This window comes from Motacilla alba, chromosome 1A (assembly GCF_015832195.1).
Source record: "Motacilla alba alba isolate MOTALB_02 chromosome 1A, Motacilla_alba_V1.0_pri, whole genome shotgun sequence".
In the NCBI taxonomy this organism is placed as follows: domain Eukaryota; kingdom Metazoa; phylum Chordata; class Aves; order Passeriformes; family Motacillidae; genus Motacilla; species Motacilla alba.
The window spans coordinates 23,898,858-23,910,224 of NC_052031.1; the positions used below are offsets into that span (position 1 = coordinate 23,898,858).

The window sequence follows — 11,367 nt, forward strand, 5'->3', positions numbered from 1 at the left end:
GAACAGACAATTACGTTTAGTAGTCTTCTATTTTGGACTATCAGAATCAAATGCTGTTGCTATTTCCAGTAAAGGTAAATTGTTTAATTTTATCTCATGAAGCAAATTTAAATATTTTCTTGTTGACAAGAAATTTCTCTTGGGAAGAACCAGTAAGGGTTGCTCAAATGCCTAGCACAGAAACCTCATGTCCTCTCTTTCACAAAAGCTTAGACAACTGATCCCCTATTTGCCATTTCAGCAGTTCCTTATGCTACCCTAAACACTTTCAAGGGATGTATTCTGATCTTTGACAGACCCTGTTGATGGAATCAGTAAATGGGAACACATTTTCCCTGTTTATTATAGATTTTAGAATAAAGAAATCAACACACATGGTAACACAATAACAAGTCAATCTCTCTTTTGTGCAGGTATAAAATCTAAGACTGTGTTGCAACCAAACTGTAAGAAAAGAGCTTCTCTCACCACAAAGTAAGTGTTAATTTCTGGTATTTGTGACACTTTGCAAAAAATAAAGATGATAGCATTCAGCTGTAAAGCAGCATACTATAATTAATAGATCAGTAGTTTTTTTGGTAATGTTTTGGTCCCATATCTGAAGAAAGGAAGTATTTTTAATTTTCATTTCTGACAGGAAATAAAATTTATATACTTTGGTATAATTTTAGAATCCATTTCTTTATTTGAAGCCTTGCAGCACTACATGTCTTTTTATGTAACAGAACAGTCTATGACTTAAGAATATTATGTAACACTTACTCTGCCTTGAAAAGTTGACCGTATGCTTTTATCAACTGGCATTATATTTTAAAAACTCCTCTGGCTATTTCAGCTTGCTGAATGGCAATTCAAGATGGAGCAGTACATGCACTTTAGTCCCACTGATAGTTTCCCTGAGAAAGCGTATGAATTAGCTAGAGGGGACTGCATTTGAGACTTCACTTCAGTCTGAAACCTCAGTTCTTCCTTATTCACAGGCACAGAGAAAACAGAATATTTATGCTTCCCATACACCAGAGGTTTTTTGTTTTGTAGTAGTAAAGGTCATTTGGAAAAAAATTACTATTTTTAAGGTGTCTGTAATATTTATTTTTAAATTCTGTATAATAGCTTAATTTAAATGTTCTCTCTGATTGTTTGTTTGGGTTTTTTAACCAGGTCTTCAGAGAAGGACCATTTGAGAACATTAAATCTGGAGCAAAGGCTGTCTGTTGGTTCTGATGATGAAGTAGATCTTGTGCAGGAACTTCAAAGTATGTGTTCCAGCAAATCTGAGCCTGATATAAGCAAGGTAAACACAAGGCTTTTAAATAATTTACTACATTACCATATTCAGTTGGTTTTTATGTGTTTAAAATAAATTTTTGATTTACAAGCCCTGATTGAACTGAAGAAAATTATTAAATTATTTGGGAATAAGCCAAAGTCAACTAATATATCATACATTTGAGGGTAAGTGTTCTGGTTTAATATACGCTATTTTAAATTACACCTTCACCAATTTTTCTTGTAATTATTTTTGCAGTGGTGGATGAAATTTCTATAGAATCATAGAATAGCCTGAATTGGAAGGAACACACAGGGATCATCAAATCCAACACCTGGCTCTGCACAAGATCACACCAAGAGTCACACCATGTGTCCGAGAGCATTGTTCAAAAGCTTCTTGAACTGTCAGTGACCACTTCCCTGAGAACAGCCAACACTACTGTTCCCTTGTTATGTTTCATGCTCTCATTGCTCCCATTGGGAAACTATTCTGTAGTCCTAAAGACATGAAAAGTTTTCCCTAATATGCATTAAACATTTGGTTTAATACAATCCATCAGCCTTCACAGAACTGGCTCAAAGCTCCTCTGCTCTGTAGGCAAAATACAGTTTACTGTCCCGAGCAAGAGAGGGTGGATTGGCCTAGTTCTTTAACAGTGGCAAAAGAGGGTGAAGGATGCTTGCAGGGCTCACAGTTTTGGGCTAAATTCTATGTTGTGGGTGTTTATGGGAGACATGTCGAGGCTGAGTGTGGAGCTGTGGATCTCTCTCATTTTTCCTTTTATACTGATACCATGCAGCTTTCCCTGTGGCTCAAGCTATTTATCCTTTTTCATCTTTCCTCCTAGCACAGCTGATGTGGATGGCTGTGACAGCAGGCTCTGTTCATACTGGAGCAGCTGTTCCATATCTTTTGAAACATGGATAGAGTCAGTCTTAGGCTATTGTCCAGTTAGGCTGTGCATGACATCCTCTAGGATTTCCCTGAACTGCACTTCCATTAGTTTTGCTTTATTAAGTATTCTGTTTATTCTTAGAGGACAACCAAGTTTTTATTAAAAAAAGAAATACTGTGTTTGGAAAGATTTTTCAACCTGTTTATTGAAACCCTTTATTATAGTGTTTTGTTTTGGGTTGTTTTTCTTAAAGTATTTACAGTGCATGCATGAGTCACATGCACCAAGCTGGCAAGCTAATCTAGTCAATTAGCAGGGATTTACTGTAGCTATCCTTAAAAGAATGGGATGTGCTTAAAGAAATGGTAACCAACTTAAAATTGTGTTTAATAACATGCAAAGTATAATAGCTTGTTGATGACAATTCAAGGAAATACGGGTTAGATAAGGAAGGAGATAGATGTCAAGTCTTTTGTTCAGTTTCCTCACTATGGGTGGAACCATCCTTGGCTGGAATTTCTGTTGTTAATTCCCCAGATGCCTAGTAGAGCCTTGCAGAAGTAAGGGTGCTGTTGCATGCTTTCTTTGTGTGATGTAATTTCAGGATGCCAACAGAATAAGTACTTCTGCTCTTTAACTGGACTTTTCACTCGAATAGATTCCTGCTGCCCTCACTGGGTTGGGATGGAATACTTTTGCAGTTGCAGAATAGAATTGGATCAACCTGCCCCAGGATAAAATACCTAGTTTTCAGTGAGGACAGCATCTTGAGCAGGCTCTGTCTGTTACTATCTGGCCAGGAAAAATAGAAAAAAGGGAAGGAAAAATAGTAGGGAAGAAACATGGCAGGAGAAAGAGAAAACAACCATTCATTCCTCTGATGTACCTGGGGGCTGGGTAAAATTTGATGGGATACTGCCCTTAAGCTCTCCTGAGAAGTATTACTCTGGAAATGCATGTTTAATCTTCCTCTGATTGTAGTTGATATGAAATCTCCATCTTCTAAAAATGCACTCAAGAGCAAAGAAGAGATATTATAATTGTTCTTTGGATATTTATGCATTGCATTGTACAGAAACCATGAAAATAAAATCAAGCCTCCAAAAATCGGCAAATTTAAACATAATCTATGTGAATAACTAAAAAATCACCGTTTCCTTATCTTTCTTTAGATTGCAGATTCTAAGGATGAGTTACTGATGTTCAGTAACTCCCAGAACATTCCTGTATTTTCAGCAAGTGGTACTAACCCAAATAAAACAACAGCACAAAAGGTAGGTGAAATGAGTTTTACGGTAGGATAGGAAAGGTGTCTTGAGTTTCTCCAAATCTGAATTTCTGCTTGGATCCTAAGAATTAGTGTCCTGTTTATTACAAGAAAAAAACTGTCATAATTCTTAGGAAACTTGCTCAACTACCATGCCAAGTTTCTTTCATGTGTCTCAATAGAAGCTAAAGATTTATTAAAACAGTGGATGTATTTGCTTTCAATTTTGGCTTTCTACATAAAGCCATCTCCCCAGGCCAAGTATTTTTGACATTACAAGCTATTTCCATCAGATATGAAGAAAAATAAAACCTGGGTTTGTTGTTTCCTCTCAGTTAATGTCATTCGGTAAGTTTGCAAGAGCGCCACTTTTAAAATTCTTGATGTAAAATTGCTGGTTTCTCTGATGTCAAAGCTTTCAATGGCAAAAATATTGAAAAGACATGATATTACCAAAGTTTGTGAAGAACAGCATTTTTTTAGGGCTATTCAGTTCCTATTTTTGACCTTACTATTTGCTGAAATATACATTCATCTTGCTATGTTACATATGTAAGTACACTTCAGTAACTTCAGAGTAGTTTCAGAGTGGGAAGATAAGCTGAATATTGGAAGATACAGTAAGTCTACTATCATCTTCTTTTCAGAAATTTTTATTATTGCTGGTGGGCGCTACCGTCCCTACTAAATACGAAGATAAAATTATGTCTTGCTTAGTTTTTATTCTTTGGAAAATTACGTTTTCTCTGTTGTTACATTTTGTTCCCTTTCTTTTTTGCTCTTTGTGTTTGTGAACATCAGGAGGGCTTCTGAGCTCAATTAATCTTAGCCAGGGCATAATCTGTGGTCTGTGTTCCTTACCAGGCCTTCTGAGTTCCTTTAGTACGGGTCTTTTGGAGGCCAATCCCGATATTGTATCTGACTGCAGTAAATTGTTTTCTGGAGACACCATTTTCTGCTGATACAGTGGAATCCCTGAAACTAGATTAACTAGCACACCTTGGCATTAAAAGAGCTGGCTTTCACAGACCACCAAATATTCTGAATTGAAAGGGGCCCACAAGGATTTTCGAGTCCAACTTTTGAGTGAATGACCCATACGAGGACTGAACGCACAACCTTGCTGTAATCAGCACCATGCTCTGACCAGCTGAGCCAGTCTCAGGGTCAGATGAGTTTACAGCCTTGCAATCATATTTCTTCATATCCAAATATTCAGAAAGTTAGAGTACTTTAAATTTTACTTTAAATCCATAGAACAGTCTCCACTAAAAGAAATAATTTGAACCCTGCAGATCCGCAAGTAGGTGTACTCCTTTTGAGTGTTTCTCTAAACACATTCAGGCATCCAAATCAGAGCTTCACACAGTAGTGATGCCTGGATAATTGGCTAAGTCAGTTGACCTAGCAGTTCCTACTGTACATTTCTCCTAGTGACTTTTTTTCTTTAAAAATTGCTGCTAACAACAGAAGGCATTACTATATTGACTTGCATGTAGACAAGCTTAGCTACTTTGGAGGTTTGTGAAAAACTTGGTCAAAAGCTTTCATACAGAATTTAAAAAATATTTTTCTGGAGAGATGTTGGCCGAAATGAAGGAAACACAACTCAACCATGTCAAACAGTGATACTTATTTATACACAAAATGCTTTTTTTTTCTTTATTTCTAGGATGGAATGCGTCCTCTCAGCAGCAGTCGAACTGTAGAAAGCAGCAACAGTAAATCAAAGACAGAGTTGGGTGTTTCAAGAGTTAAATCTTTTCTTCCTGTTCCTAGAAGCAAAGTCACCCAGCCTTCTCAGAATACTAAAAAAAAGCAGCAGCAGTAATACAAGGCAAATAGAGGCAGATAATAACACAAAAAGAGATTTGGAATTTGCACAAAAAAGAACAAATAGGAAAATCCAATAAATAAACCTGCCTATCTTACAATTTTTTGTGTTCATATAATCTCTATAGCAAAGAACCAAGTACTTAAATATGTAAATATTTTTTAAAAACAAACTGTTACCCTGTAATGTAAAGTTTGTACAGGACCACGGTTTTATTTCTATGTACATCAGCTGGAAATTATATTGATTTAAAGTTCAGAAATGGGCATTTTGCCTCCTCCATAGATGGTTGGGTTTTTTTCTTCTTTTAATATGAAAATTACTTATTTAAATGATTCAGGGGGTTTAAATATTCAGGGGTACCTACCACAGGATTCTGTTTGTGTATATACTGTACATAAATATATTCTATTAAGTTCACATGTTAACCTGCATTCAGATGAGTTGCACAATATATACAACAATGGCTTAAAGCTATTGTTCGTGCATTTTAAAGACGTTTTATCTTCACTTAATGAAAAATTCGTGAATGTGGCAATAACTGAAATGTTTGGAATTGCAGATCGATTACTTTCAGCTACAAGCCATATTAAATACTTTGATTTCATCATCATCATCTGCCTGCTGAATTGTGATTTTGTTTTTCTCAAGCTTCTCTTCATCTAAAATGTAATGAATTTCCTTTATAAATTTCATCTCTTAAAAAAGGAAAGAGATTGAGAAATTAAAATGCAACAAAAGTTATTTTTCTCAGACTCTTACTCTTTGATAGAATTGAAGAAAATGTGATCATTTATTAACTTAGTTTTTCTTGTATACTGTAAAAACTTTTATATGCTTCATTAGTGTTTTAAAAGCATCCAAGAAATAAAAGTGTTTTACAGAAACAGATTTTACTGAAAAGGAATTTGAGCAAAAGCTTAACTACAGTATTATCCAAGATAATGTAGTAGCAATGAGTTACTATGTAATTATCAATTTCTGTTGTGGATTTAAGATGTAATTGCTATAAAATAATACTTGAGTTGCAGTTAAAATTAACTCCTTGTCATTTTTCTCTCCACCCCTGAGGTAGATCATGTTCCCGTGAGGGACAGTTGCTATGCAGGGCATATTTCCCCAGCCTCTTCCTACAATAGGTGCAGTTACATCCTTGTGATTTGTAGGAGTGTGGAAATGTGCACTGCCTCACCTGTTAGGCAGGGGAAAGTGCAGAGTTTTCTGGAGATAAGATTTAAATGCCTTGTGCTGGGTTAGTGGGAGATGGTTTGAGAATTTGGACAGGAATATGCCTCTAATATCCAAAAGAGCATTTTTCTCAAAATAAGCCCGGAGGAGGAAAGGATTAACTGTTTCCTAACACTTTGCCTTTGTATATAAAACAGTTATCCCAGACTCATGTCAATAAAATCTTTGTCTGGCATATTGTCTTTCTTTCTCTGAGTTTGTGTGTGTGTTGGCTCTATAGATATTGAATATTAGAAGCTCATTTCTGAAATAATTTTCTGCACAATATATATAGAAAGTACCTTGGTTTTAGGCAATTGCTGTTTCACTAAGACTTCTATTTGCTGTGTGATAGTAATACATAACCAAATACAGATCATTTCTCTAGAGATTGATTTTTACTTTTATTTTTTATTCATTTTTATGCTGAAAAATGGATGCTGCTTTTGCTGGTGGTTCTTAGCAGAATGAGTCAGCTGCCAAACACTGCAGGTCGGAGCAGTGAGCCTCAGCAAGTAGGATCCCTGATGTGCTGAAGCAGTGAGCAGTGGTGTGGTAGCTTGTGTGAGAAGCTCAGGTATGGATTTCATGGCCAAGGAGGAACACAAGTGTAAGACACTATTTGTAAGGATCACATAAATTTCAACATCAGAATTTGTAATAATATTTTTAAGAGCTATAAGAAAAGAAAAATCCTGACATGCTTCTAAGCCAGGTTTGTTCTGCATCTAAAATACTCCTTGGAAATGTCACACCTCATTTAGATCAAGAGTTAACAGTATGCTTCTGTGTGGGAAGACACTGGGCAGTGTCCTAAAGCTTGCTTTGAGATGTATTTTAAAACTGCATATTATCTGTGAGCATAAAAACTAATCAGTACTGTGCTGTCATGAAAATCTGTGGAGGACAGAGTAACTTTGGTCATGGTGTGAAAGTTAGGTCTCTTGCTAAATTTAGCATTGCCTTTCAACGCCCTCATTATCCTTTCTTTTCAGCCTGCTGTCCTAAACTCTCTATCTGCATCTTTCACCTTTTTGACTTCTGTCTGCTGTCATTTTGTCTGTCTGTCAGTTCAACACAGTCTCTGATCTCCATGCAGCTTTAATGTCACAGTATCTTGCAGATCTCCTGATTGGTGGTTCTCTTCTGCACTAAGTGCTAATCTCTCTTGTTAGACCACAGCAGTCCCTGCCCTCAAAGAGTGGACACCACATAACCATAACACAGTTTGCTTGTGGACATGATGACTTCTCTGCTGCCTTATCACTTGGTTTGGGATAGGTTGTGCTGAGGCAAGGCCAGGCTCTGTTCATGAGCTCAGGGTTTCACTGTGTCTTCAGGTTTTCCTGTGATGCTACAAACAGCACTCCTCATGAGTGTCTTGTCATGCCAGCTACTCTCACTTTGGGTTTGTAATGGGCAAAATCCTGTCTCTTCCTTGCTTTCTGTGTCTCAAACAGAGATGATTGGAGAGTGCTGTGGTGAGCCACACCCATCCATGCTGCATCTGCTCCCAGCTACTGACCCATAACTTTGAAAGACATAAGTGAAGGGGGAGACCCCATCTCCATGGAGGAGTATCTCAGAAGGTATAGAGAAGCTTCTACTGGTGATTCCATTTGACAGGCTGCTGGGGCAGTGAAAGACTTTTAATTTAGCCCTCATCTGACTACACCACATTCTTTATACACATCTCAATGTCTTCAACCAGAGAAACATGAAAGATACTTCTCATCCGTCTACTCTGGTAAGTACTAAACTTATTCCAGCTCTTCACTTCAAGCCAGTCCTGAAAATGAAAGCTTTCCGCATCTCTCCGATGGTTCTTATTTCTTGATAAGAACATGGATTATCCTTCTTAAGTGAATGTCTGAATCTGTCAGACAATATTCGCCTTTTTTTTTGGGTTGCTGAGCATGAACTCCAAAATTAAAACCATGAAGAAACCTTCTCCATCATTCAACAAAGGCAGCAACATTCATCAGCAACAGCAAAACCAGCAGGCCTGAGGCACATCTCTTCCTGTAATACAGCTCAAGTGATTCACAAAATACATCGAAAACTCTTCAGCTTTCCAGTAGAACTGGAGAAGCAAAACAGCCTCTGGTGGTGGAAGATCCTTGAAGAAAGGATGAAGGATCACTTTCTTGGTCGTAACTCTGGCTAAAGTGATGTTTATGGTGATCAAACCATAGGTAAGAGACCCGAGAATTACTAAGTGGGCTATTCTTCAAGAAACTTGAAGAAGTGACTTTAAGGGAGCACAAGGTATGGTGGTACTGGGCTGTAGTATCACTCAGAAACCTCTGGCTCCATTTTGCAAGGGTTGTATTTTGAGGTTAAAGTGAGCCCTGGGGAATGAACTTAGTATAAATATTGTTTATCCTAGGAACAGGAAATTGGTTTTAGAGAACATGGGGGTTTGTAAAGGAAACGTAATACTGTATTGCATTGTATTGCTTAATTTGCAAGATGTTTTCAGACAGCAACTAATGGTCCACTAATGAACAATTGTACGTCAGTTCTAAAGTGTGGGTTTTTTCCAAATGTTAAATCATAGCCAAGTAATTATAGACCTAAAATACCAAATCTACAATAGAAAAATGAGGAAAAAATAATCACCAGAACATTTTTCAGGTAAATAAAATTGAACAAATTGTATAGTTCTGAAATTACCCCCAGCAATTAACACCAATTAATACAGGAAAATGCTTTAAAGGGCCTAAAGTTGCTAAGAAATAACTTAAGCCTGTTGCTTAAACAGGGTAGATAGAATTCAAAAAGTGTAGATGCTATGAGGTGTTTAGCAGCTCTGCTGTAACAGCCTGAGAGATTTCGGTCTTGTAGAACTGGAGGAGGTGGATTTTAAGAAAGACTTTGGAAATGGATATTTAATGAATAAAGCACAGCTGGTAAGACACTAGTTAAGCAACTGTGAAAAAAAAAGTTGTTTGTTGGAATAGCAGACTTGGTTGACTCCAGTGAGATACTGAGCAGTTCCCACTAATGACCATTATCAAACTACTTTGTGTAGTTATTTTGTATATAAGATTAATGAAAATGGCTAAGTGTGCATAGTTCAAGTTTATTTAGGCTATCCTTGCTTAGGCTTTGCTCTCCCAAGAGCTTCTTGGTGCTGTACTACCAGTGTGGCCACCCTTCTCCACTGTACTTAAGGGCAGCTACAGAATCTCTTTTCAACCTCTTTTGTTAGCAGGCTGCAAAATGAAATCTCCACATGCAGTAGTAAAGTCAGCATGCTCTTCTCTTTAGTTGCATGTTGTACACACCCACATTGCTGTATAGGTAGTTTTAATGACAAAGTGCTCTGGTAAGAGTATTTTTTGTATCTGTTCTGTTTTATCAAATGCATGCAAAGCAAAGCACATGAGAAGAAAAATTCCCTTCAAGTACTGCTCAGCCTGTGTTTATGAAGGTCATTGTTTGTTCTTCCACTGTTTATGGCCTCATTTGCTTCTTTTTTATTTTCTCCCTTCCCTCTTGTGCTCCATTTTCCATCACGAGCAGCATGTGCAACTTCCCAGATTAGTTTCAGGCAAACATCCCTGGGATCACCCTCTGACAGCAGGTACAAGAACACACTCCAGAAGGTAACATGCTCTTCTCAAGCTGTGTTGGGAAGGAGAGGCTGTGTCATCCTCCTCATGGAGGCTGGGACTAACTTACCTCCTATTCCAGCCTGAACTCCAGAGGAGCTGAAGCACTGGTTTGGGACTGAAAGAAATAGCACTCTTCTCTGAGTTGCCCTGAGGGCAGCATCTTGCCTGGGCTCTTTGGGACTGGCAGTGTGATGGTGGTAGCTGGGCAGTGATGGCAGAAGCTGTTTCAGTGAGTGTTGTAGCCCAGGGTGGAGGCCATCAGTCAACTGATTTCCTTTTTCTTTCAAAGTCCTCCTTCTGAGTGTTTGCTTCAGCAGCTTCCATATGTCCCAGCTGCTACATGCTCCTGCTGTATTTATCTTTTTTCTTTCCTGAAATGGGTCCTCATCTGCTGAATCCAGCTTACCTACCACCTTCTGACTCTCACAACGACACAAAACATGAACAGTTTCGCAAGCTCTGAAGCATGCACTAGTTCTAATGACAGTCATTCTTTTCTGCTGATCTTTCTGATCATCTTGTTTATTTAGATTATAAACTCCCCCACTTGGTGTGTCTGCTGTAACTCTGAGTAACATCCTGAAAAAGTGACCCTTGGCACACCTCCTTGGACTTGGCCACACTTCAGCAGCCCTGGCCTCCCAGCCAGCCTTGGCCATGTACTCTGTAAAGACTTGTACAAATGGAGAGCTGTGTCAAAAAAGGGACAGACAGTGTGAGGTGAACAGTTTGAGGGGATAAGGGGAGTGGAGATGGGATTCAAAAGTGATTCTACTTCAAGACACAGTTGGTTTTCCATTGCTATGAATCAAGCAGAGCTTAGTGGCAAAGAAACAGTGACATGGCAAAATTGAGACCCAAGGGTATCCAGAATGCTCTGTGAGCAAGAGGCATTGCTGAAGAAAATCAGGCAGCGCAAGGTGTCCTCCACAGAAAGAAAGAGACCAGGTACGTGCTAAACAGAGACAAGCATAAAAGTACAGTATGAGGGACAGGGCAGGGGGGAAAAAACGCCAACAAATATTTGCAAAGGAAATGTGTAATGAAGGCCAGAAAGTATGCAGAGGGGGACAGAGCTAGAGGAAACCAGCGTGACGCAGGGCGAGGAGCTCCAGAGCGAGCCCCAGTACCTGCGCGCTCCGCCGGACCCAGCGGCGCCTTCAGCGCCCAGCCGGAGGCAGCCCAGGCCAGCTGCTGCTCCAGGACGCCCGAAGGGGTTTAGCCCAAGCCTGGAGGAGTTTAGCCCGGGCC

General features: G+C 38.7%; 1 protein-coding gene across 2 annotated transcripts in view; it reads left to right on the forward strand.

Moving 5' to 3' along the window:
- The window catches only part of CTTNBP2 (cortactin binding protein 2), a 77,779-nt gene extending 71,087 nt beyond the window's left edge, over nt 1-6,692 (forward strand). For both annotated transcript variants that reach the window (XM_038153784.1, XM_038153785.1), the window contains 4 exons: nt 414-474; nt 1,162-1,294; nt 3,341-3,442; nt 5,108-6,692. In XM_038153784.1, the coding sequence (XP_038009712.1) occupies nt 414-474; nt 1,162-1,294; nt 3,341-3,442; nt 5,108-5,266 (455 nt within the window). In that variant the 3' untranslated portion in view covers nt 5,267-6,692. The remainder of the gene's footprint in view (nt 1-413; nt 475-1,161; nt 1,295-3,340; nt 3,443-5,107) is intronic.
- Nucleotides 6,693-11,367: the final 4,675 nt, after the last annotated feature.